This window comes from Perissodus microlepis, chromosome 20, assembly GCF_051167445.1.
Source record: "Perissodus microlepis isolate ML-2025 ecotype Zambia chromosome 20, ASM5116744v1, whole genome shotgun sequence".
NCBI lineage: Eukaryota > Metazoa > Chordata > Actinopteri > Cichliformes > Cichlidae > Perissodus > Perissodus microlepis.
Window position 1 is genome coordinate 23147351 of NC_140480.1, and position 27762 is coordinate 23175112.

Here is a 27762-nt window from a genome sequence, read left to right on the forward strand (position 1 = left end):
CGTCACCCCTGACTGAGCTTCCTAAGCAGCAGATCTGCCTGCATATGCAACTAGCTGCACTTCAGCTGTCTGTGGAAACAACACAAGCTGACTCTGAAAGCTTTCTGACCCTATGGTTTTGCATTAGCCTAGTACCTTTCACAACATTAAACCCATTCTGCTGTCGGGTGTTTTGTTTAGACCTGCTAAAAGAACTCCTTGTTTTCCTCCCCAGATGAAGGCACTGCTTTAGCCCCAGCTGAGCACGCAGTAATTGGTTTTTGGATGGTTTATAGCGGATGCGCCACATTGGTTGGCATGGTGTAAGCAGCGGTGTGTATGAGCGTGTTTGTGTACGTCTGTTTGCTAGATTGCAGGTCTGACTGTGTTTTTAGGTGTTTGACTTTGTCTGCAGGCCAATGTGACTGGTATAGTGATTCCATGTGTTTACTCAGATGAATGCATACCCTGTGATTACGTGTTACGTGTGTGTGTCGACCTTGTTGTATAGGGTGTGCAGTATTTTGGTGACCTTGGGAAACAACATGCTTTGTGCTTTTATCTTTATGTCTTTCACTGTTTGCCTATGTATCTGTGTGTGTGTGTGGTAGTGTCTGTGAGTGTGTGTGCCCTCAGGATAGAGCTGTTACAGAGGTTAATGGTGCTGTTAGTGTGTGTAATGTGATTCTGACTGTGAGTTTGGCTCAGACTAAACACAGGGGAACAGTGGTTGAGATTAAGTTAGGCCTCTTTTACTGTCTTTGAGAGAGCCCTCAGTGAAGTAATTTGTAATTACATGCATTTTTTAATGAAGTCTCTCCCTCCCCATTACAGCTGACTTCCATTTTCTGCTTCTCGCAGTGTCCGCTTTTTTTATCTCGCTCCCTCTCGCTCCAATTTTACTCCCTCAGTGGGTCCACCCCTCCACTTCTCAGTTCATCGCTTCGCCATCCCCTCTTTCTCAGCTCCCCTTTTACTCCATCTCAAATATAAAAGGCCCTTTGATTCATTTTCCAAACAAACAGACTTTATCTCTTTCTCTTTCTTCTTTCTGTCTCTCCTGCCCCACCTCTATCAATCTTTATTCTCTCTCCTTTACACCCAGGTACACATTCAAACACACACAGAGAGACACACACGTGCACAGACAGAGACAGAGAGAGAGAAAGAATGAGTGCACAGCAGCTGAGCACTTCTTGGTTGAATAGGGTCTTTCATCTGCATGAAGATAGACGGAGAATAGAGTCAGAGCGACCTGCCAGTACAGCAGGTGTTTTGTTGGCTGACCTGGTGGCTCACTGTGCCACAGCTCTCTTCACGTCTCCTCCTCTCTGCACCTATTGTGCTCCCTGTCCAGGTGTGTGGGCTGCTGTTTACTTACTCCTCGCTGTGTCACTCTGCTTATGTGTTTGTAGTCACTGGGGTGTGAGGTGAGGACATAGCACAGCTGCTTACTATCACTAAAAAGCAGGCGAGCTTGTGCGAGCAGATGGGTAGGTGGTGTTATAAAAAAAACCTGACAGTGATTCTTGCAGGGTGAGATAATGCCTTTCATCACAGGTTAAGCCAATGGTTTACTTAGCTCCTGTCTGTGCTGGTTTAACATTAACCAGCACGTCTAAGTGGGTGGTAATGGTTTTGTCCTATATAAATGTGTGCGCCTGTGCATCTGACAGTGTTTTGTTGTGTTCAGTGGATGGAGAAGTGATACAACCCGTGCTTGTCACCAGATGCTGGTCAGTTTGCCACTTCCTCAGGATGCCAGGATCTCTCCATTGAAGGGAGGCCCGACAAATCGCAGAAATAAGAGTTTTCACTGTCGGCGTGACAGGAAGTCTCACTCAGCACAGTTTGTTTTTCTGCACAGCTCTGTGTGTGTGTGTCTGTGCGTGCATATGTTTGTGCGTACGTGAGAACATGTCGCCTGCTTTATGATCTTGAACTGCAGGAAGGCTAGTGTGCAGATAAATCACTGCTCAGTGGAACGAGATTAGGCACACTGCTTGAACAAAGAGCACCTGAAATGTATTTGTGAAGGTGGAAACATGAAAAATATTTGAAATAAAAGGCAGGAACTAAAATCACTTTACTAAATCTGGCAGTCATTGCTTATACATACATACATGAATTTAATTAAGACTGAGAGTTTTGGTTACTCTCTTGTGTATCCACGTTAGCTTTGGGGGAGGGAAAGTATCCAGACAAAAGAATTTAATCTGTCATGTTGGCCTTTTAAAAGTGAAGGAGTGAGGCAGCTCAGACAAAAATTAATTTAATCTTTGTCTGGATATTTTTTCTTGATAACATATGCAGCACAGTAACAGCTACAGCATTCTAAGCACCCAAGCACCAGTCCAATCACCCCTCATATAACCTCCTACTGAGTAATTGAGATACAGTCGTGGCAAAAAAAAAAAGAATTCTATTGTTTTACATATGAAAAATAATCTGGTCCTTAACAGGTCTTAAAATTGGGTAAATGCCACCTCAGATGAACAACATAACATGACAGGATAGGCCAACAAATAAGCCAAAGGAAGGAGGGAGAGTGTAAAAACCTAAGTACATCCTTACTACTTCCATAGGAATGAATTCAGTCTTACTCTCATTACCTACAACAAGTCACCACAGGTGACTAGCCCTTCCTTTGCTGTTAAAAGGGAGTTTTTCCTTCCCACTGTCACCAAGTGTTGTTCAGAGGGGGTTGTTTAATTGTTGGTTCTAAGGTTCTAAGCCCATGTGAAATCCACTGGTTCAAGTCCATCCAGTCTAGAGTGAGAACAATTATTCACAAGACAGTTGCCAATCTTGTCAGGAGTGGATGTTACCCGTTCAATGCTAAGAGAGGTAGCAAAAAGAACTCAAATGCTACATCTCAGATTCTACAGGTCTATATGTTAATATGTTAAAATTCATGATGGTACAGTTAGAAAAAGACTGAACAAGTATGACTTATTTGGAAGGATTGCCTAGAGAAGGCTATTCTCTCTCTCTAAAAAAACAGAACATGGCAGTTTAGTATTGAAAAATTACATCTGAACAAACAACAAGACTTGCTGAACAATGCCCTTTGGGGACCAGAATGGATATGTTTGGCCATAATGAACAGTGCCATGTTTGGAGAAACCTAAACAGCATATCAGCACAAACACCTCATACCAGTTGTGGCGGTGATGATGTGTTTTGCAACCACAGGACTTGGGCATCTTGAGTAAACCATGAACTCCTTTTTATATCAAAATATTCTGGAGTTAAATGTGAGGCCATCTGTCCAACAGCCAGAGCTTGGCCCAAACTGGTTCATGCAACAGGACAGTGATCCCTAACATGACAGCAAATGTACAACAGAATGGTAAAAAAGAAAAGAATCAAGATGTTGCAATGGGCAAGCCCGATAAAGTCATACAGAAACATTTTTTTTCCAGTTATACCTCCTAAACGTTTGTCTACAAGCTACAGAATCGTGGGGTGTGCTTCATTTTCACACACTGCAACTTTTAGTTTCGTTTTTTAAATAAATAATAAAACCACAGAATCTGTTTGTTATTTTACACCTGAGGTAAGGTAACATTTTTTTTTAAGCTGCCAAGGACAGGATATTTTTTTTGTCCCAATATAAAAACCTTAGAAATAATAGAAGGTGTACTTTCTTCTTATTACTGCAGCGGGCTTCACTATGCCCATTCTAGTCATGGGTGAAAAGATTTTGAGGCACAGTTCGATACTTAATTCAGTTCTGATTAAATATTATAGCCTGCTATATGGGTCTCTCATTTAGTCCTGACCCAGATGTAGCCAATCTGAATCTCATCCTCCCACTCACCCACTTCCTCATCCACTATGTCACTATGTTTTGGCCCTGCCGTGTCTCAACTTCCAATCCCACTCAAATACAATGTACCCTTGTTCATTCATCCATTCATTGTAGGTTTAAACAAACTGTCCCAGGTTTATTCCCTTACGTGACTCACTGGTCGTATTGGGGGAGCTACCTTAAAAGCATGAAGAAGTTGAACTACACTAAATCTACCTTAGGAAGAAATCTAATTTGGCCAATTAGCTCAGACTACATTATAAGAAAGAAACTGGCACTGGGCAGTATAAAATGGTAAGTTCAGGATAAGTAAGGGTAGTGTAAAAACTGTCCACTTATTCACAGGTCAAACATGACAAAAAAGGTTTTTGTAGCAGAAACCAGAATCCAGGTGGGACACCGAGTCTGGCAGGATCTTTGATTATATATGGTATAGTGAAGGTTAGTTTTACAAACTTATATTCAAAACATAAAATGTCATAGCCAAGTATTCCAGGAAGCTGTAGGTCAACTTAATACTTGCCTTAAAAAACAACCATCCATCCAGGCAGAATTTATTTTCGCTGTAAACCACTTTGGATCATTTGACTGGCCAAAAGGGTTTGATTATTGTGGAGAAGCAGCGGTCCAAAGTTTTACCGCTGTATAGTGTTCTTGAAAGACTATACACCAATGAATGTAGCTGAACTACCAGCAAGCTATGATTCCTGAACTTAAACTAATTTAATTCCATGTAGTGCCTTCATGTCACTCTTCACCCCCAGCGTTGCTCACTGACTCTTCATCTGTGTTGAATTTATCTGCACATAGAAATGAACATGGGTGTCAGTTACTGTTAATATCTGTGTCCTGTGAGCGTCACAGTTGTGACTGTTTCCCATATAAACATTATTTTACATTTACATATTATATTATTTGATATTGTATACAAGTATGGCTTCTGGAAACACATTTTAAAGATACGAATCACCACACAAAAAGTCCAGAGTTCCAGTGTCCTCCATTTTTACCACAGTAAACTTACCATCTAAAAATAGACAGTCATCGTGGCTGCTTATTTTACTGCACCAGCTGCTGATTTAGATTTCATATTTTTAGTTGGACCGCTGGCAGACAAAAATTGTAGACTGCCAAATCATCTGACATTACACAAACAATAAGACACCAAAAATATGGTGCAATAAAAATCACACAATCAAGGTTGTCTGTACATCTCGGTGCTTGCTACAGGTGGGCGTAGTCTCCAAGGAGTGATCACGATGTAAAAGTTTTGTTTGTGTATCTCTTGCCAAACACAGACGTGGGAAAAAACCTGCTTCTTCTGTGGTATTGCTGAGCAAATGACTCGATCTGCTCAATCAACTGAAAAGTAATATGGTTGCACTGAGCAGTTGTGAACATATGAGAAACTCTTCTGCATGAATGTGAAGCAAGAAATTGGCGCTCAACGTCTTATTTTTTTTTAATTGCACCACTTTGCATGTGGTTCCAACTCTGCAATTCAACATGTGCGTCTCTCTTTTTCACAGCTGACTCTGCTACCGAACATGACCACAGCCAATCAGTGGATGCTGAAGCTGCGAGCCAACGAAGCAGTACACCACATCATGACCTTCGATCCCAACGACAGCAACTTTCTTTATGTCATGACATCTCATCATGTAAGGTTATACCTGCTGGCATATCAGCACGTAGCGCGACCATGATAACCACAATGAGACCTCACGAATGTCACGTCCTGTACATCCTCCTTAAGTTCACTTAACAGAACACTACCATATTTGTGGTTAAGGCAGACATGCATGCAGACCTACATTAAGCTTTCAGAGCTGCATTTCAAAGCCAATTTGTTTGATAACAGTTGGGCTTAGGGCGGGATATGGCTGCACCTCTGGCCTTTATGGTTTCTGCACAGTGACAGTGCATCAGGTTGTTAGCTGTCTGTGCTGCTATTAAATCTCTGTGCTTCCTGTCACAGAAACAAAGTTTAACATGCACATAGAAAATACGCTACAGCTCCTTTTTAGACTCTGACAAAACTGCTGCATGACATTTTTTAGGTAACATTTGCCGTGACATTGTTAAGATTTAAATTAAATTTGGCACTATTATTGGCTGGCATTTATTTTAGCTGTAACCTTTAAACGGATTTACATTCTGAGACCAGCATTTGCTTCCTAGGTTCAAACTGCCTATCTGTGTTTACCTACAGCGTATTCGTATTTGTTTGCACTGCAAATAGACAAAGCAGCAAAAAAAGAAGAAAAAAAGGTGGTTGGTAGCCTCAAGAAACTTAAGGAGATGTACACTGCACGTAGGAGTTTACAAATGTGTAATTACTTTTTCTGACATTGTTTTATCTGCTTGATTGTAAGCTGATGTCGGTGAAATATATCTGCATTTGGAAAACGACAAGATCAAATGTCTTTGTAGGAGTTATTCAGGAAAGACTGTCTGCAGTTATTATACATTAATAAACACTTTAGATGTCATGATGTGTTTACTGAAAAATTGCATGACATTTATTCATTTCTTTCTGCTGTCAATAAGTGTTGAATGATGACATGCAAAAGTTATGTGTGAGCCTGTAAGCTGGTTTTCATTATGGGCTTATTATATTATATTCATATTTCGTCTGGGTGGTAGTTTAAATCCTAGAGACTCGAAATTGCAGTGATACTCTTACACTGTAGCAGATTATCAAAATTCTTGAGGAGGATCGTTCTTAAGTTCTCTTAACAGCCGTCAGCATCTTGGTAACAAAATCACTTGTTTTCCACTTTTTGGCCGCCCTTGAAGATGATTGTGTGCTCATGTTTGCTTCTGTGCATTGATGTGCAGATGCTGAGAGTAAAAGTGGCAGATTGTGATCAGTGGAAGAGCTGCAGTGACTGTTTGGGAGCAGGTGACGCCCATTGTGGTTGGTGCACACTGGAGAATAGGTAAGAACCACAGCACGTACACACATGCACGTACGCACACAAACACACAAAGACGCAGTCTCTCCTTCTGTTTCTTTAACTGTCATCCTCAGACTTGTTTGTCTGACCCTCCCAGCCTCTCCTTTGGTGCCAGTTAAGCATAATTCAATCAAATTATCAGATGCTCGGTTTCGCGCACACACATGCCACATGCTTTTTGACGTAAAGCAAAAATCTCTGCTTTGAAAAAGAGGTCAGCTGTTTATATGAAAGGCGCATCGATTCCAGAATAGACTGATGGCACAGAGCAATAACGATCGTTGGTCGTTTTATTACTTGAAGCATTTGCATGAATCAAACCCACTGAGGCTTGTTTGCTTATTTTCATCATTCTCGTTTTCAGTTTCAAAATGTCGCCCAGCTGAATGAACAGTGGCAGAAACCGAGTGTGTTTTGGGGTTGGAAGAGTGTTGTTGGATTGAGCAGAATTGATTTGCTTTTCATTAGGCCGCAGACTCGAGAGTAACATCATTGTTTGGAGCGCTCCCCTGGTTCTTTAGTTATTTGGGGAGGGAGTGACAGGCTGGGAGCGCCCAGCGAGGAGTGACTTGGCTGAAGTGTAACTGTGAGCGAGTGAGAGTACACTGTGATTAATGTGGCTCTGTCAGGACTGGCTCTCTGGCCGTGCATTCACTGGCTTCCGGGGAGAATATGTGTTGTGTCGAGCTGTGTTTGTGTGCCGGTTGTTTGTCTGCGTGTGAGTTGCTTGGTGATTAAAGCAGATCAGACGAGATAGCGAATTTTGTGATGAGCTGTGCCGCGGCTCTGGAGGCTCTTGCATTGCCAGGGGCCATTCAGAGCTGGAAGAGTGGAACTGATGAGTGTTATGTGTTTATGTGTATGTGGTCAGACTGTCTCCCTGTCATCTCCCCGTCTCCTCTCCTTATTTATCTATCTGTGGTCTCTTTATCCCAGTCCCTTTCTCGCTTCGCTGCATTTTTTTACCCTTGTGATTCTCGCTGTCTTCTGCTTGGTTTTTTTTTTTTCCTTTTCCTGCCCTCGTATTTTCCAGTAGCTTTTGAGAATTTAGCCATCCCTCTCTAAACCTCCCTCTAGTCCTTGTCTTCTCCTCTCCCAGTGCCCTTGTCCTCTTCTATATCCCTCTACAAAGGAGCGTTGATTGTGATGATGGTGGTGGGAGGGAGAGCGCACACTGGTTCTTTTGACAAGGAAATGTCAAAGTGTGTAAGCCTGTGTGTAAGTGTCAGCGTGAGTGTGTTACGCTGTCTGGCTAACGGAGACCAGGGAGCTGATGTCATGAGTGTGTGCGTGTTTTTGATGCACTGTTTGGCCAGTCATACTGGCCGCTGGGTTGGCGCTGTGGCCCCAGAGCCCAGGGGATCAGGGGGTTGATGTGTGGGGGTGGATGGTTTCCTCTATCACCTCACTGTCTCATTCAACTACAGACACTGAGGACGGTGGGGGGAGTCAAGATCTCACAATCTGTGAAGCCACCACTGTCTCTGTGGGTGCCTGCTCGATTTTTACGCATGGCGCTGACGTCTTTCTGCACGTCCGCGTGTAGAGTGAGCATGAAAACATATCTGTTCGCTTGTTGGATGCTCCATTGTTGTCTGAAGAAGAGAGCTAGTTCCTCCACCAGAGATAAAGCTCGGTCCTTGATCACTCTTTTCATGCTGGTGCTGGTCTAATCTGCCACATGTCACAAGAAAGCACTTAAATATCTTTATTTGAATCAAATTATGCATCACACGCAGTCTTTGCTGTTCACAAATTATCATGCTTATCTGCATGTGCTTATCCCACAGCGACTTTTGTGTGTCTGCCTGTATGTGTTTGTGTCTGTTTGTGCGTTTAGAAGCTCATATGTTCTCCTGCTGTTTAACAGTCTCACTGACGTTCAGACACTTAGGAGGTGATGAGTTTTCTCAGGTCATATTTTAGCTGCATATGTTGGCTCTGTTTATTTTAAGGAGCTGTTTGAAAAGCTTTTAAAGTCAGCGGGCTGCAGTGGGGCTGATGATGAGTGCGTGCGTGTGTACCTGTTGTATGTTTATTTGGTCTTCCAGACTGTTAGAGAAAAGAAAAGTACTTTGAATTAATTTCTTCTCACTGCTGCTCTTGATCAAGTAGGTGTTTGAATTAGCAAGTTATGTACTTTTTGCATCCATTTTAAGAAAGAATAAAAAGATACGATCTGAGCAACTTGGTGCATTTTATAAGCCAATTGTTTCAGCTCACATGCTGCTTTGCTGATGATCACTTGAGACTGCGAGTCTGTACGTTTCCTGGATGCGTGCTTCATTTCATACCAACTGGTATTTATGAGCTATTCAGTACTTAAAGATACAATCTTGAGTTTACTGGATAAAATAAACAAGGAAGATGCCAGATGTGATCTTAGACAGAGAAGAGGATGAAGAACTAACTTATCAGCTAAGACGTACAAGTTTGCTTAGAAAAATGAATCCATAAAAGATTGGTACAATGCACAGATGCGGTCTTATAGGTCTCATAATCAGGTAAATATAATCTCAAATGAGCAACACAGGATACGTCACACAGCGTCACTTTTTATTTAACAAAAACTGAAAGAAATGCAGAAGCAGTGTGTGAAAAATGAAATGCTCTTAAATATACTGGAAGTAATTCTTTTTGGTGTGACTTAATCACTCTCTCACATTGTTGTGGAGCAATTTGGGCCTTCTCGTCTTTACATCGTTGCTTCAGTTCATTGAGGTTCATCAGTGCACAGCTTTCATAAGGTCTGGATTTGCAACACCATTGCAACACCTTGATTCTTTTCTTTGTCAGCCGTTCTGTTGTAGATTCGCTGCTGTGCTCGGGATCATTGTGCTGTTGCGTGACCTAATTTGGGCCAACTTTTAGCTGTCAAACAGGTGGCCTCACTTTTGACTCTATAATATGTTGGTATACAGAGGAGTTCATAGTTGACTTAATGACTGCAAGGTGCCCAGGTCGTGTAGCTGCAAAATAAATCATCACCCCTCCACCACCATGCTTGACAGCTGGTATGAGGTGTTTTTGCTGATATCCTGTGTTTGGTTTTCTCCATATGTGGCACCGTCCGCTAATATGGCCAAACAGTGATCTAACCCTTCCCAGACTGATAAGCAACAGCAGTTGCTTATTTAAGGACATTGTTTTCCTCCTTGGCATTGGCAACTGAGTGCTTCACACCAGTAAATTGCCAAAACATTTGCTTTCATAGAGGTGCTCACACTTGCTGATGATCAGTTAAATCGAGTGTATTTGATTAGCAGCAACTGCTCCCTACCCTCTGAATTCCTGTGGAAGCAGTGATGGTGTACTTTTCATGCACCATTTCTGCATTTTGTCTGAATTTTTAGTCAATAAATAAAGACATGATGGTGTAATATGTAACGTGTTGTTGGTCAGGATGGAGTTTCATCTTATCATGACCACATCTGCTAATCAGTTTGAAGCAACAGACAAATAAAGTGCTAAAAATAGCTGTCTCAGTCGAAATGAATTCTACAAAACCCAAGCAATCAAACAAAATACAAACATTGGTTTCATAAAGTTACTATAATTGGTGAAACTATCTGTAAGCATTTTATTTTAATTGCTGAAGTCAGGCATTTTAAATGGAAATCTCTGGGGATTGATTCGCTTCGAGAGCCAGCCTCAAGTGGCTACTGATGGAAATGCACAAGAGGTACTCAAGCCTCGGATTAATTTTTCAGCCCTGGAGGTTTGCGCTTGATAATGACCCAAATGGAAGTTGTTTTATTTCATAATCTCAACATATATGAATGATTACTGGCAACTATAGGTTTGTAATAATAATTTCAAAGACATGATGGGAGCATCACACCTCAGTACCTTTGGAGTTTTGACTGAAGAGGGTATTGACTATTGAGTAAAATGCTATCATGCTAACATTTCCACAGTGACTTGCTTATATTTGGCAAGTCATTGATGTTAATACAATTATTAAAAAACTATCTTTTATATGTGTGTTATGAATGTGTGTTATTAAGAGTCCTTATCTGAGGACATAATTGTTAGAATAATTGATACTAGACCAAATTCATGAACTGAAAAACAGAGAAGTGTTTATTTTCCTTAAAGGAAGTTAAAAAACAGATCACAACCTCTGGCTTGTAAAGCCCTTTATTTCTATTTTTAGTTGAGCAGCTGACCTCAGGCCCCTCTGAGTCCCTCTGTGCTGCTGGGACTGACAATGTGGACACTGACTTTCTCGGACACAAACACTCACGCTTACAGCCGCGCAGGCACAAAAAGACACACTTTATTTTAAAACAACTGTGAAAGTATAGAAGGGAAGTGGGACGTGCCAAACTCATTATGTACCATGTTAGGTCATTGCTAGATGGGGCCTCTTCTTTTTCTCCTTACTCTGAGGTCACTTTGTCCTTTCAGTCTGCACTGCAGATGAACTGAGCTCTGTGCCAATGGTGAAGTTCATTAGTGAAGCAGAAGTCAGGGTGTGAGGCCACCTTGCTTGTTGAGTGCCCTTTTACAATTCTTATGTCCCAGGCATTCATTATACTCGCAGATTGCGCACATACACACGACTGTATGTATGGTACTGCTTACCATGTGTCCAGCGTTCATATTCCTAGACGCACTGTTGGTCCAAACAGACTAAGAATCAGACTGGTAGTTTTGTCATTCTGCTATCTGTAACTGTGCCTGTGGGATGGGTTACCATAGCAATGCATATGACCTAAGGTCAAGTAGTCTCTTGTGTCGAGCCAGCCAAACTGACAGCCAAAGTCTGAATGTGACATTAGGAGACCAGAGCACCTCATAAATCTGCAGCAAGCAGACCATGAAACCCAGTGGAGAGAATTCGTCAACTCCAGGAATGAAATGAAAACACAAACTCACCTCACAAAGAATATAAAGTTGACCTTGAACAGGGGTGTCAAACATGGTTTCATCAAGGTTCACAATCGGTAATGGGAATCACTTTAACAGTCATACATGGTTCATTTATATGCAGTTTTTAATCAAAAATGCATGTCTCATATAGTCCTCATGCCTAAAATTTGAAAAGCCCTCAGCCAGTCAGCTTAAATGTTGTTTGACCTTCAGACCATTTAGTCAAGCAAAATTATTCTGTTCCTTGTGCAGTTCTACAAGGCTACCATATAACCTATTCACAAGAACCAATTTCACAGACCCGAATCAAAATGATGACGCAAACGCCTCATAGCCAGGCTTCTCTTTACCCTCGAAGTTTCTCTGTAGGTAGGACCCAAATATAGACCAGAGGCAGTCTGAAACTACAAAAGACAAGCTTTATTAAAAGATGAAAACAACTCACAGAAACAAGTTGACTTCTGCAGGGCACTGACCAAAAAAAATCATGAATCTAGTAGAACACAAAGACTTTGGGGAGCAACAGTGGGACAAATAAAAAGGGAGAGACATGACTATTTGCACGCACAGCTGACTGGACGCAGGTGAAACTCCCGAGGGCGTGGTGGGTAGTCACAAAGAAGGGAAACCAGATGCAGGTGCAGACCGGACAAAAGGAGAAACAACCATCAGAAGTAGGAAGATAAAGACACATAGAAGAGCCACTGAACTGAAACTACAACAAAAAGCACAGTACCATGACACCTACTGTTCAGGGCAACATTTTTTGAGAACCTAGTGATGTGCAGGCCGAATAATTTTTTTTTTTTTTTTAAAAAAGGACCAGATTAGACTTGTAGGTGCTGAGTTTGACACATACGACCTTGAAGTTCTGGATTCACAAACCCATATGGCTGTCTAGTGGTCTAGATTACCAGCTGCAGGAATGATATAATCTGATACTGGACGATCAAAGCAACATGTGCATGGCCTTGAAGTTTAGGCCATACAGAACATGTTGAAGCTCTTCGTCCTGTCATCTAATCTCAATAGATTCAACATGAAAATGTAACACACATGATGTAGCAGATATGATGTTCATTTTGTTTCTTCCTGTCCAGATGTACCATACAGAAGGAATGCGCTCAGGGGCTGCTGGCCCGTTCTTGGATCAGCATGGGTGAAGGCCCCCAACAGTGTCCTTCCATGACCCTGACACCCGCAGAGATTAGCATCTCGGCAGACATCAAGGTGCTGTGAACTCGTTCTATGTTATTGTTACCATCACATGCTTTTCACAAGTCAGACAAGCACTGCTGTTGATCTTCACACAGTTATGGCTGCAATGGGGACAGTTTATTTAAAGCTGATGTCTCATGACCACCTTTATAATCTGACACCTCTCACCATTACAGCACAGACTATTATTATTACTCAGCTAATAAAATAAAGTGCCAGTGGCGTGTGCTACTGCAGCTTCTTCCACCATCACAACTTCCTGCTTAAAGCGATGCATACATTTATGTAACGCTAGCATTCATCTGCTTTTTTCCAGCTTTTAAAAAATGTTGCTGTCAATGTTCACTCTTTATAGCTACGCCCTCAACTCTGAGCCATATGGAAGCTCTTTTATGTTGAACGGAACAACACACAGCTGACACACAGAAATATTTGGTAGTCGATTGTTCAACTGCATTTGAACCTTTGATATATGACTACTGTGTCTGAAAAGCCCTCGTAGTTCTTTCAGTATGGACTAAAATCAAAGCTGAGACTTGGCAATATCTGATCACTGTTTGAATCAAATTGAATGTTTTGAAGTACAGAGCCTGAAAAATAAAAAATCTGTCTAAATTCTGGAAACCTATATAAGCTAGAAAGATATAAGCTAGAAAATGTCTTGGACTGAATACATGAGTTGATTTGATGGACTATGATACAGAAATGTTACTGTAACCTCAGTCCACTGTTTTACAGGGTTTTTGAAAAATACAACAAGTCAAATGTCAAAAATCTAAAGTGCATCTATATTTATTCGTGCTCATGGTTGCAGGAAGTTATCGGTGCAAATTTCTCCTTAATGTTTTCTACTGACCCAGCAAAGAAATTGAAACAAGAACTTTGCCAGGTGTCTCAACAATGTTGAAATGACATCCTCCATTGGTTTTAATATGGATAAGAGGCTGGAGTACAGAGTTATAGGCTAAGGCTAGTCTGGTACTTTCAGCTATTCCTTTATTTCCCAAGTGGTCGTCACAGCAGATGGACACGCATATTTGATTTAGCACAGTTTTTATGCCGGATGCCCTCCCTCATGTAACCCTCCCATTTGTCTGGACTAGGGACCCGCATGAAGACTACACTAGCTTGTGACCCCCTGAGGCTGGGTTTGTGTCTCCTCCCGATCAGCTAAAGGCTTTTAGCAGCATTCAAAGACTGTATAGGTGCTAGCAGGTGTATATTAGTCCACCACCCAATTTAAGGTTCATGCCAAAACTACCCTAAATTACCAGTACGGGTAATTACCCAAATCACTTTCTATGTTTCTGCAGTGGTTAATACACCAGTACATGCAAGCTCTTTAATTGAAATGATAATTTTAATTCTAAAATATAATTATTGTTATTACCCATGAATTACTTTTTTTTTAAGCAGATGATTGTTTTTTGATTAACAAGCCAAACTGTGGGAATTTTCTGCCTTTACTGATTGGAAAAATTTGCTTTAGTGGTTGAACGCTACGCTGATTAATTTATGACTTCTCATACAAGTTCAGTGTACTGGCTCAAATCTGAGTATGACAGATGATATAATTTTCTTTTTTGGCTAATAAATAACAATATTATTTTTAGTTTTAACAACATTTTTTCACAGATTTCTAAATTATTTGTGTTTTCATGTGTTTATAACAGATGTAATTAGTGCTAAATGGTATTTTAGTTAACAAAATTAGGGGAAAAACTTCTTGAATTGATCATAACCTAGAAGCAACGTATTTTTTCTAGTAAATCCATGATAAATGCTCCAAAAAAGGTATCAACATCATCAAAATGGCAAAGAGGTCCAGTTTAGTGACACCTGTTAGCATAGGAGACAAGCTTTATTTAAAAGACTGTATAGGAGCAACACAAAGACACAGATACCTGGTAATTTGTGCTAAGCAACACACTAATAAAGAACTAGAGTTTCACGCTCAAAAAACTGAAGCACTGATTTCTTTGCTGATCTGCACAGGCAGCCATAATATTTGTCAGATTTCATTAGCGATGGTCCAAAATGCACCAGCACCACATCTATGATTTATTTTTATATTTAGCTGTAACTAAAATTGGTAAAATGAAATGCAGATTAATAGTAAATAGTGTTTTGCTGCTTTGCAGACAGAAAAATATGTTTTATCAGTTATTTAAAAAGTAATTTGCGGTGACTTTCCAATGTCAGCTTACTCTATAGTATTTGTACATTGTATTTGGGCATGTTTCCAATCACCTTTACCTTTACCAGTGTCTGTTGTACTAATGGAAAGCACGCATTTAACTCAACTTTCAAGTATACCTGAGAGCTAGTCAGGCTTCATTAGTACCTTTTGTGCATTAATAATGAGCTTACCCATTAAAATCTTCACCCGTAGCTTTTCAGGTGTTTGTAAGTGGTATTTTATGGACCACTACCTTAATCAGACTTGGCAGGATAATATATCCTGGTTAAAAGAGTGACTGCATCACCTACTTATGGGGTATAGCTTCAAAACTGTTGTTTTCAGTAATTCTTAACAGTCATTATATCGCGTAACAAAAGATAACAATGTGATAATTAGCTCAGGGAAATTTGACACCTCAGATATAGTTGACCTTTAATTACAGATCATAATTGGACTTGACTCGGAGACGACAGGTCATTAATTGGTTCATTAATTGTGGATATTTGCTTGTAATGAGGGTCAGTGTGGCTGGTCCTCCAGCTGCCGCAGCCAAAGGCATCCTTCATCAACAGGAAACTCCACTCAAGGTTGTCTCCCCAAAAGCAGGAAGCAGCAGGCAGGAAGTCAGGGCCTTAGGCAGGAAATGATCAATTCCACTAAACAATGGAGAAGATTTTTAAGACAAGTAAGCACATGCCGCCGGCTGCTTCAGTTCCTACCTGCTGGGCTGCAGAATATGTCATCTTGCTCCTTCCTCTCTACTTAACAATCCCTGCCTTCTCCCACCATCCCGCCCTTAGTTTTCTCACATTGAAATCATTTAGCTGAAATTCAGTCATGTCAGTGAGGTGTTATGTTTCTCATTATACGTCTGTCATACTTCATCACATACCCAGATTTAGATGTGAATGTAGCACTGTGCCATCTGTTTCTTCATTGCACATTAGTTTCTTTATTTTTCTACTTAAACTCTTGAACAAAGTTGAAGTAATGCCAACACCATTCGCTCTCTGTTAAGGAGTATTGGAGTCGATGTTTGTGCGTTCGGGGGATTCAGGTTTCTAATTAATTTTGATGAAGACGAGCAGCTATTTATATTGCTATATGTGTTTTTGCCGCAGGATGTTGGCATCTTGATAAACGGCAGCGTCCCTGATCTGATTGGCTCCCGGGTGGAGTGTGAATACGAGCCGGGGGTTTCTACAGTTGCCACGGTGCACCTGGACTCCGGTCCCTCTCAGATCCAAACCTGCCCTCTCCTCCCTCGAAAAAGCTATCAACCAATCCTCCCCGGCAAAGGTGGGACTGCAAACAGACAACCATTTGGCTTTTTTTTTTGCTAAGCTGCCAGCCATGTTTTTCCACACATTTCAAGGACAGTTATGGTATTTGATTCATTTTTTTTATACGAACAAATCCAATTTCCCCTTTCATCTCTTCAAAAAGCGGCAACGTCAGTGTAACATCAGGATGTGCTGTTGTCTAGTTTGTGTTATGAGGGCGATATCATCTCCAGCGGTTGTCACATACGCTGTTGTGTACATTCTTTTGTTTCTTCAGATCACCTGACGGTTTCTGTGGCGATAAAAGTAAATGGCACATCTGTGGTATCTGGGAGCTTCATCATCTATGACTGCGAGAGGACTGGAAAGATACATCTGAAGACACCGTGAGTCACACTTTTAATATCACTTTGGTTTATCTCAAATTCTTGATTTAACCAGTTAGTGATGCGTTTACACGCAGTCACATTTGCATTGATGCAGTGGTGAAATTTACATTTTCTCAAGTACTGTACAACTTTCAGGAAGTATAGTTTATACTACTTTATATTCATTCCTCCACTACATTCTTTATGCAACCCTTTGCACTTCAACTTTCACCAGATTTAGACACAAAATACTAGCATGATTAGGGTTTTCATGTAAATTAAGCATATGCTATGTTAGTGCATTGTTAAGGAGCAAATCAGTGTCTCCATGTCCTTATGAGAAAGCGCTGCTTACTTGTGATCACTTTTGCCATTTCACATACCCTTATCTGTTTAAATAAGTATCTGGATATGAATATTGAGCATCTGCATTTGAAGGACATGATTATTGGGGCCTCAGGCTTTTGGTTCTGTTTGCTGTCCAACTATTGACCAGTCATGTTTGATCAGGCAGCTAAACAGTTCCTTTAACCTCCCGAGCCTCCTCATCCTCATATGGTGACATTTTATTTGGGTTTTTCTACATCTAATACTTAATACTACTTCATACTACTTTTTTTTAATTACTTCCAATCAAAGATTATTCTTGTTTTTTCAGGTTCAATTTATTAGGTCTGCTATACCTTGGAGAAATTAAAAATCCATCCAAAATAAAATTTGGGCTTGCAGGATGTTGTGGAGTAATTTGCAATCTTGAAACCATGAACTATCATGTGACAATGATAAATCATTTTTATTAACTTTTGAACTGTGCAAAGGTTTTAAACTAACCCTAATTTCTTTTAAGGAAAGTGGAAAACAGGGTTATTGAAACATGTGCAAGTATACATGGAAATACAGTTTATAAGAAAAAATAGAGTGTTAATAATTCTTGAAAGTCAGTTGTGGGTATGACCACCTGACTCTCTTAGGCAAGCCTTCTTATAATTTTTTCAAGTAGTTCTCCAGGCTTCTCGCAGGATATTCAAAGATCTTCTTTCAGCGTTGGCTGTGTTTTGTTTCATTCTCTGTCAAGATGATCCCACAGGGCTTCATATTGCTTTGTGTTGAGTTTGAGGTAGATATGCCAAGGTTTTGGGTAATAGCTCTGACGGTACAAAAATACTATTTTATGCCTGTCAAATTGTGTTATCTTTGGCATTTTTCACAGATGAAACTAAAACAAATGGGAGCAAATTGTGTTTTGCAACAGGCTGTTAGTAACAAAGTGCTTAAAGATACAATTACCTGGTCACTAAATTGCCTCCCTGGAAGCAAAATGTGAAAAAAATGAGGGGTAGCTCATTTTGCACAGCACCTTGCAGTCTCGAAAAATGAACGATGCACAGGTTCTGTGTCCAGTAGCTCAGATATCTGTAAGTTGTTAGCAGTTCCACCAAAGAGTTATTGATGTTTTTTTTCAGATAACTGTTTGATCATTTAAATTATTCAGTGTTTTACAAAAAAACACTGAATACTATTCATAGTGTTTGAATAGAACACTATTCAAACACGTGAATAGTTCTCTTCTTCTTTGATACCAAATTACGTGTTACTTAGCTTTCACGAGTTCTCAGACAAGACTGCTGAACCGTGTAAACAGCTGAAACTAAGTTCACCTGGAAGGTAGAATAATAAAAAGCTATTAGGCTCTGATGCATCAGTAATGGTCTAATAATGAAGCAGCTTAATAGTGTGCCACTCACCGGGGACACATTTCCCCATTATGAGGTCTTTGACTTAATTTTGCTCATAATATTTCTTTAATTTGCACAATTATTGCAATAAATGAGATCCTTCGAGTAACAGAGTATTATTACTTTATATTGATGCTTTTACTTAAATAGTGGATCAGCTGCTTCAATATGCAATAAATTTCCTCAAAACAAACCTTTAATGTTAAATAAATCCCAGTGAAATACAATTATAGTGATCTCACAGCAGCAAATGATTGCCACCTTCCATCCCCAGCCACTCCCTCTCATGTTTTTCCCCTGTTCTCTATTTAGGCCTCAATACTCTCGACGTGTCTTCAAAGGCTTATTGTGTGTTTCGCTTGCTCCAGGTTTCCCAGTACAGGATGAAATGTGGGATTAATATGCTGTAAACATTAATCCAAAGGAAATTAGATATGTGTGTCTGGCAGATCATGTCAGTGTTTGTTTATGTGAAAGACTGTGACTTGTATGGCCCGGTTACTGGGAGGGTTTACTCATATCTGGAAGCAATCCAGCTGGCTTCCTCCTGCATGTTGGACCATGTCAGAGGATCCGCTCTATCTGATGGGCAGATCTCAGGTTTAGAGGGGCATCTGTGTGTGTGCGTGTTTGTCTGATTCCCGGAGATTGAGAAGGCGTTTGATTTGTCCCTTTTGTTCACTTTTTGAAAGCAGTTTCGAGGTGTGAACACTGCAGTTGCAGGTACATGTGTGCAAGACTGCACCCAATATGTGCGCACGGCCTCAGTGCTCGGTGAGGTCCAGGAGTGTGAAATTAGATGGTGGTTTGTTGAAGGTGATAATGAGCAAAGTGCCATTCTCACAGGATGAGCATTCTGCTGTAATGTGCGGATCTGCTATACTCTATCTGATTTTAATCACTGCATGCTGTTTTGTTAATAATTGCTAAAGAGCCGCTCATTCTCAGGGAAACCGGATAGTAGAGGGTCTTTGTTTTACGCTTTATGAAAAAAGCCATCACTCAGGTTTTTCTTATGTTATTAGATACTGACATCTGAACGTCTGTGTAAACCATCAGTGTCACGCAAGCACCGTTAAAAGTGATTTGCTGCAAAACTTATTCTCATATTAGAAAATCTGTCCTGTGCTGTCTCATGCTACTCTGGTGTGGAAGCAAAATTACATTTCTGCAAGGTGTCAGTGGAGGGTATTTTATTCCAATTCATTATTAATACACTATGCAAAACAAAGTGAGACAATGTCTCCTGTGGCATTCTGGCTCTTTGTGGTAATGCCAGACTGATGTGATCAAAAATAAACTGATTCTTAGTGCTGCAAAGAGCTAATTATCTGCTAATCTGCTAATTGTTTTCTTGAATAATCAATTACTGATTTGGTTTGTGAAGCGCAGAAGCGTAAGTAAGTAAACTTTATTTGTGTTGCACTTTTTGAGACAAAGAACAGTCACATGGTGCTTCACAGAAGTGTCAATAAAAACCAATCAACTCTTAAAGCAAAAGGGAAACATGCACAACCCAAATGCCGACCTGTTGATGTTAGATTATTTTGACAGAACAGTAATTTAAGGGATTAATCATTTACCAAAATAGCCGCCCAATAATTTTCTCTTGATGAACATTTCAATCTAATTAATTGAGTTTTTGTTTCAGGTTTAGCAAGTTCAGTGAATTAGTGGTTCAGTGAATTATTATAAGCTTTAATTGTCTTTGTTCAAAACATAACACTGTTTAGCTGGGAGCGTGAAAAAAAATCAGATTAAAGGCGAAGGAAACAGAGGCACATCTGCCAAACATTTTACATCATCTTCAGTCAATAATCAAAATATATTAAATAGTAAAAAACACCTCAAAAAACAGATTTAACCCTGGATAGCGTAACCACAAAACAAATGCTAGGCTTTCTTTTTATATTCATGATAACTGGTAGGTGGTTGAATAGTATTGATGCATTTTTATTACTCTGTACAAGGCTGAGACTGTAGGAGCCGTACAAGAAATCCATTAGTTAGTGGGTGTAATTTAAGCCCGGTACCTTGCATGATTTGCATTCCCATTTCTTTCTCCCTAGTCTGTCCCAACTCTTCGGCACTCTTGCTCCTTAATATAATCTCTTATCAGAAAGATGCAAAATAAATCGTAGTAAAACAATCTCATTTGAGGTCGTGAGCGTACCGCAGTGACAGCTGTCCTTGAAAGACTGCCAGTTTTGAGCTCCAGTGTGTAAAGCCTGGATCTAAAACACATGCTAGAAAGTCAGGCTTAATAGCATATATGTGACAAGAAATATTTAGGCAACGCTTGCAATAAAGAGTATTACTGAAAGTATAAAATCACTTGTGCAATACCATCTGTGGTTTAAAAAGTAGGCGAAAACACGCCTGGTGATGTTATACAGTACTTCCCCTTAAATTTGCAGCAGAAAGCATGTGTTGCAACCATGCCAAAACCACTTTACGTGACAGTGTCTAAATAAATGTATTATTAAGTTACATTTAGGGTAATGTAGCAGAGCTAGAGCTTGACCCATATTGGTCACCTAAATTTAGAATATTAGAATAACTGGTGACCATAAAACATTAAATAAACATGATCTAATGAATCAGGTTAAACTTCTTCAGGGTAAACTTAACAAAAAAAAGAAAACATTAGCTATTTATTTCTTAAACAGAAAACCAAGGTAAATATAGAAAGCATTTTGTTTTATATTATTATTTTGACTTCAGCTTTAAGAGGCCTGTATTATGAGATTGACGAGTTGACTTAGTTTGCTTTTGCATTTGCGTGCGTGTCAGCGCCCGAATGTTTTTAGACAGTTTTTCCTCGACACTTTCAAAATGGTCACCGGGCAAAGTGTTAATGACAACCAGACCAGGCATTCCAGTCTCACCACACAGCCCAGTAGGACAAACACCTATCCTGCCCTCTCGCTCTCATTATGTCTCTCAGCCACGCTCTCACTCTCAAACACACACTCTCTCGCCGCTGTATTTGCTTTTTGTGTCTCAAGTTTGGAGCATGTCTCTTTCCTGCTTCTCTTTTTTTCTCTCTCTGTCTCTCTTGCCGTTTGCTCCCACCTCCCCCCTCTTTCTCTATCGTCCCCCCTGAAACTGATCTTTTCTTTCAAACATATTTCTCTTTGACAGAGATGTGATTGAGGATGTGTGTTTAACCGCTGTGTCCACTGAGGCCCTGAGAGTGCAAGCCTCACTCTTTATTTGTGTGTGTGGTCATTATGAGTTGGGGAGGGCAGTTTCACATGGTATTTACTGTCAGTGTTAGATGAAGCAGAGAGAGTGTGTGTATGTGAACAATCCTTGTGTGTCAGTCTTAGTGTGTGTGTGTGGTGGTTTATAGGTGTTTTAGTAGGACAGAAAGGGAGTCAGGGAAAACAGAAACTGTGCAGCTGATAAGAGCCTTGAGGGGTCCGTCTGCTTTTAATCAGAACACACACGTTTCAATTACATATCTACATCCTCTTGCACCCACTTCACTCCCCCCAATAGAAACTCCCTTAGAGTGCTGTTATCACTGGAGGCACTATCATTCCTAGTGTGGGACATCTGTCTCTTCCCAGAGGCAGCGCAGTGACTCACACTTTACTCATGCTCATAATGTGCAGTGGAGATGTTCCAGTTTAGGCACTTCATCTGAAAAGACATATTTCTACTCTGTACACAGAAAGCAAGGACCTAATATCCACATATCCACAAACACCACCCTGTATCTCCTCGACTACATGTTAAATGGTCTCAAAACTAAAACTGCCTCATATCCAAATATCACTGTTCATTCTTACACTGGACCAAGAAAGGCTGTGCAAGCAAAATTCTCATGTGTATTTTTGCATATAAATCAGCTTTTCATTTTCTAAGAGAAATTTCTATTTTGAAATATAGCATATATGTAAGATATACTTATATTATCAAAGCAGTTCTTCTATGCCCCTGTTCTGATCTGTTATTGTACAAAAAAGTGCACCCTGTGCAGAAGCAGTGTGGGGGGAATTAAACACACCCCATGATTTAACAGCTTGTAGAACCAATAACTTTGTAACGTGAGGGTTTGTTATGTGGTTCTGAATTCAGCCCCAGTGTGACCTCGCTAACCAATCAGAAGCCAGGAAATCCTAGACTCGGGTAAATGCAGGAAAACCAACTAGGCAAATTCAACACATAATTATTACAGCTTTGAAAGTGCAGGTGTAAACATTCAAATATGTAAACATGTAAATATCAAAACATGTAGCTATCAAATATAAATGAAAATGTGTACATAACCTTTAAGCCTCATAAACAGATCTTTGTATATCAGGTGACACGTGAATTTACCTCTAAACTTTACAACTTTAAGTAGTTGCTTTCTGTACAACTTTATTACTCTCTCACACTGTTGTGGAGGAATTTAGGCTCTTTACAATGTTGTTTCCCTTCATTAAGTTGCTACCATTTATGCACAGCTCTCTTAAGTTGCTGCCTCAGGATTTCAATGTAGTTGAGGTCTGGGCTTTGACTGAGCCATTGCAACAACATGATTCTTTTCTGATCCACCGATTCTGTTGTAAATTTGCTGCTGTGCTTCAGACAATTGTCCTATCGTTAAGCTTTATCTGGTGTACAGATGGTCTCACATTTGACTCTAGAATACTTTGGTATAAAGAGGACTACATGCTCAAATCATCTACCCTTCACCACCATACTTGACAGCTTGTATAAAGTGTTTGTTCTGATATGCTGTGTTTGGTTTTCACTAAATGTGGTGCTGTGCATCATGGTTAAACATCTCCTCTGCTCAGGACATTGTTCCAGGAGTTTTGCGGTTTGCTCAGATGTGAGTTTACAAACCTATGTTGTGCTCCCTTGTTCTTCGTAGAGTGGAAGAGGCTTTTACTCTTCCAAACAAGCCATACTTATTCAGCCATTTTCTAATTGTGCCATAATTAACTTCAAATATTTAACATCCTAACTGAGGCCTGTAGAATCTGTTGGTCCATCTCAGTCCAATTTGCTGGGACGTCCATTCCTGGGAAGACTTGCAATTGCCTTGAATGTTTTCCATTTGTGAATAATCTTTCTCACTGCACAATAATGAGCTTGAAATTGTTTGGATATTACCTTATAACACATCCCAGATTGATGGGCAGCAACACTCACTTCTTTAAGATCATTGCTCATGTTTCCTCCTTGGCATTATGTTAACACCAGAATGAACCAGACCAGCAAAAACACTACCAAAGCGTCTGCTTTTATAAGAAGTGTTCACACTTGCTGGTGATCAGTTAATCGAGTCCATTTAGCAGTGAGGGTAATGTTTGTATCTCGCACACTACATCTGCATTTGTCTTAACTATGTATGACCCAGTTAAATATGTCGTGTGCTGTGGTTCATCTCAGATTGTAAACAACCAAATGTAAAACCTGCTAAAGAATATTTTTATTATGCTTTGATATGTTAAAAAGCTTAGAATTGGAAGAGGGGATTTTATTTATACAGTGACTGTAAATAGTTTACTTTGTTAATCCCTAAAACGAAACTACCATGTTGCAGCAGCAAATACACACAAATACACCACAAAAGTAGACGTAAGGCCAAAAGATCAAGAAAATACATACATGCAAGGTACTAGAGTCCTAAAAAGTAATAAATAAATACATGTGTAAAAAAATAGAATATATAAAGAATTTCAGATATTTGAGATACTTCTACTGTACAATAAACTCAGAGTGTGCAAATAAGCACAAGAGTGACTGTGCTGTGTGTTTTTATTCTCCTTACACTTTCTAACTGCTCTACCTTGTGTGTGTGTGTGTGTGTGTGTGTGTGTGTGTGTGTGTGTGTGTGTGTGTGTTTGCTATCCCTAAGCTGATTTTAGTGAAAAACTGTTCACAAATATAAAGCCCTTTCATTTTTTTCTTCTTCTCTAAATTAGAATCCATTTCTTGTGCTGCTGTATTCTAAGTATACAGCCGAAGGAAGCGTATATGCTCATAAACTACTTTCCCCATTTTCATCACAGTAATGCAATGTGTTTAATAGTTGCTTGACAATTTTAAAAAATAAGACAGGCTTTGCAAACACTGGCAGCATGTGCTAGTATGATAAATTTATTGTTGACTTTGTTCTTTTCACCAGAATTCAGACTGATCATTTCAAATTCAACCAAGGTCCAGCAGATAAAACCTCTCTATAAGCTCTGGCCAGCCAAATCTTATTTCACCTAGACAGACATCTTCAGCTGTCAGACGAGTCACGCCCACCCAACAGTTTGCAAGTGCTGTGCATGTTTAACCTGTGCATGTGGGCTTGTCTCAGATCAGCGGGTATGAATTGTATAGACTCTACAAGCTGCTGATGGTTTTAGTTGCCAAAATATCTTCACGTAGGCAGTGTAACACTCAGACTTGATCTCACAAAGATATAAATACAAGCAACAGCATGCTCACACACGCATCATCATTTACCAGTCTGAGTGTTTATTGAGAAGCGCTTTGTTTCATCTCAGCAGATTTGGCCCTGTGTGACCTCTCTGCTGGCTGTGTTGTAACTGTGGAATGAATGCATCTGAATGTGACTAATCATTACTTCCTTTTATTAAAGCTAAACTTTGATGCCTGTAATCAGGTCTGTCTCTCTGCGCTGCTCTCCAAATGAATCACAAACCAAACTTTTGAAAAACACTCTTCGCTGAATGGGAGTAGATCACAGGGAGTAATTGTACGGTGGTGAAAACAGACTTGATTTGGCAATATTTTGTCCTCGTTTTTCAACTCTTTCTGTGTATGTGTGTCGCAGATGTATGAGCTGCCTGAGCACAAGGTGGAAGTGTTACTGGGACCAAAACAACCACCTATGCATCTCCAGTAAAGATGACGCGAATCAAAACCTGCTTGAGGTGAGTAATGTGCCTTTAATCCACCAATCAGATGCCTCGAGGAGCTCATGATATTAAGTTTTCTAGTAATCAGAGCCTCGGTAGTAATCCAGACTCCACTGTCCAAAAACACTAAGTGTTCTGTAATGGTCTGAGTCCAGACGGGTTAGGCAAGAGTAATGATGTGGTAATTCAGTGTGAGGTTACGAGTGTCACAATTACACTACGTACGAATGTGGAAACCAGCTATAAAGTCTCAGAAGGGTTTGGTTTTAGAAACTCAGACCAGGCATCTTAAGTTTCTGTTTTTGAAATGTTTGTCTGAGAGGATAAATGGAGTCGCTGTGCTTTGATTTGGGCTGGAAGTAATTTGACTGTTTGCTTGATACCAGCGAAGAGTTAAATTAACGCCTACATTTTCCACCGTAGGTTTCTATAGCCCTTTATTTTGCAGCTTGCCTGTACAGTACAAATGAAACTGTATGTTTGCCAATGTCAACTCCCGTAGGGTGTAAAGTATTTTGTTAAAGCAAACAAATCATCAAATCGTGTAACATGTTTGGCACAAGAGAATGAAATGGCTGTAAAAGTGTGAAATTTATCTAAAGCTTCAAGTGTAGCATTGCTGAAGCCAATTGAAGCTCCCCAGCCACTGTCCTTTTGGACATAATCCTGACATTATCAAGGCCTTCGAGGTCAGCCACTGTATTATTTCTGTCCCCTGTGTAAATTTATTGTGTAGCCAGATCCCATGGCCTGCTTGGCCCAGCAGACTTTGGGCCTCGGGGCACACACAACTGGTTCCAGTTAAATATGAAAGGATGTGACTCAGTCCTGTGGTCAGCTGCTGGTCAGCAGTGTTTAAGTTTTGTATGATCATGAATGTTTAACACTCGCCTTTATTTCACAAGATCCCCAACAGAAGCAGACAACTGATGTAATAAAGACATCACAGCATTTTTTTTTTTTGTACAAATGCAATAAATCCCAGTCGGGTGTGCTGTTTCAGATCCCAAGAAACTGATAAATAAACAAGCCAAGCACAAGAAACTCTTAGTTTTTAAGCCGGTTTTTATAATTAAAATTCGAGGCTCTTTTTAAACCTGTAAAAAGGTTTTTTTGATGTAGGTCAGACTGACATGATGAGGTGGGTTTTCCCCATTCTGCTGAGCTCATCGCACTGTCCGGTGGGTCTGCTTTTCTAATCCCTCATCATCTCTCTATTTGAAGCTGTTGTTGTTTCCTTTAGAGGAAGGCTTCACCCTCTCATTTCCTTCTCATACAGATAAACAGGACAGGTATTTTGAGGCACGGATGTGTGCATTGGAGCTATTGTTTTCTTTAACTCCTATATGTCACTTCCTCCCTCTTCACCACAGAATGCCGCTTCCTGCCCCAGCCTGGTTTCCTCTGAGGTTCCTCCATCGCCATCAGGAATGGTCCAAGACTTCACGTTATCCCTCAGCAACATCCAGGAGGTATGACACACAGCCTCCAGCTATAGAGCTGGACTTGGACTTTGTCCAAATTGCGTGTTGTGAAAATGATTGGAATAAAACACAAGCATATGGTGTGTTTGCTTCAAGCTGAGTTAAACACAGATGGATATTTGTGTGTTGTGATTTGGGTCAACGAGTGAGTAAAACTGGAGTGATCTGCTTGTTGTAAGACGGAGATTAAAAAATGAAGAATGAGCGGTTGTCTTTATGCTTAGTTGCTCGCTGCTCAGCTGTCTGGGCCCACCGTGCCTCTGGTGACTCGCTGAGTTGTGTCTTTGTCAGCACAGCGTACAATGTGCAGTCGGTCTGAGGCAGCACGCACACACAGAAGGCAGCGGCTTTATTTTGCTTGGGCTCATTATAAATTCAGCTAGTCCTTCCAGATCAGTTGTTCAAACTCTTATTCTCATTCCTAATCCACATCGAGCCAGCCAGATGCCGATCCTGCATCGCTGATAAGGACACAACTGGTATCTGCTAAAAATTCCAGTGCTGACTGGTTGCCAGGCGTGGTCAGTCACACGCCTAACCCAGGCTGGCCTCTCAAGCCGTCTCCTGGTGTGTTGCTATGGTGACAGACATTGAGTCACATACACCCCCCCACACACACATACACACGCACACACACTCTTCCTTAGGGCAGCGTGAATGTGATTGGCCATTCACGCTGTTTATTATGAAAGTTTATCCAAACTGACATTGTTTGACTAATGCCTTCAAGTCAGCAGAGCAGGAAATGTTCTGCCAGTCAAATTCATTCTCCCCAAAGCATCACCATCGCTCGGATCCTTCTGGGTTTTGTTTAGAATTTCAGTTTGGTTCCCACACTTCTCCGTAAGGACAAACCTAAAGGAAGTTTAAACACGGTCTCACACAGCCTCTCTGAAGCATTAATGAACAAGCAAGAGGTTACAAGTTTGTTTGCTGTGATATTAGTTCAGATCGAACATAATTCCAGGAAGCCTTTCAGTAGCATTTC

The 27762-nt window shown here is 40.4% G+C and overlaps 1 protein-coding gene across 1 annotated transcript in view; it reads left to right on the plus strand.

Annotated features, from left to right (window-relative positions):
• plxnd1 (plexin D1) overlaps positions 1-27762 on the plus strand; it is a 73025-nt gene that overhangs the window by 3840 nt on the left and 41423 nt on the right. The window contains exons 3-9 of the mRNA XM_084915894.1: positions 5323-5454; positions 6635-6735; positions 12729-12858; positions 16150-16327; positions 16589-16697; positions 25206-25305; positions 26664-26762. Coding sequence (XP_084772020.1) covers positions 5323-5454; positions 6635-6735; positions 12729-12858; positions 16150-16327; positions 16589-16697; positions 25206-25305; positions 26664-26762 — 849 coding nt within the window. The remainder of the gene's footprint in view (positions 1-5322; positions 5455-6634; positions 6736-12728; positions 12859-16149; positions 16328-16588; positions 16698-25205; positions 25306-26663; positions 26763-27762) is intronic.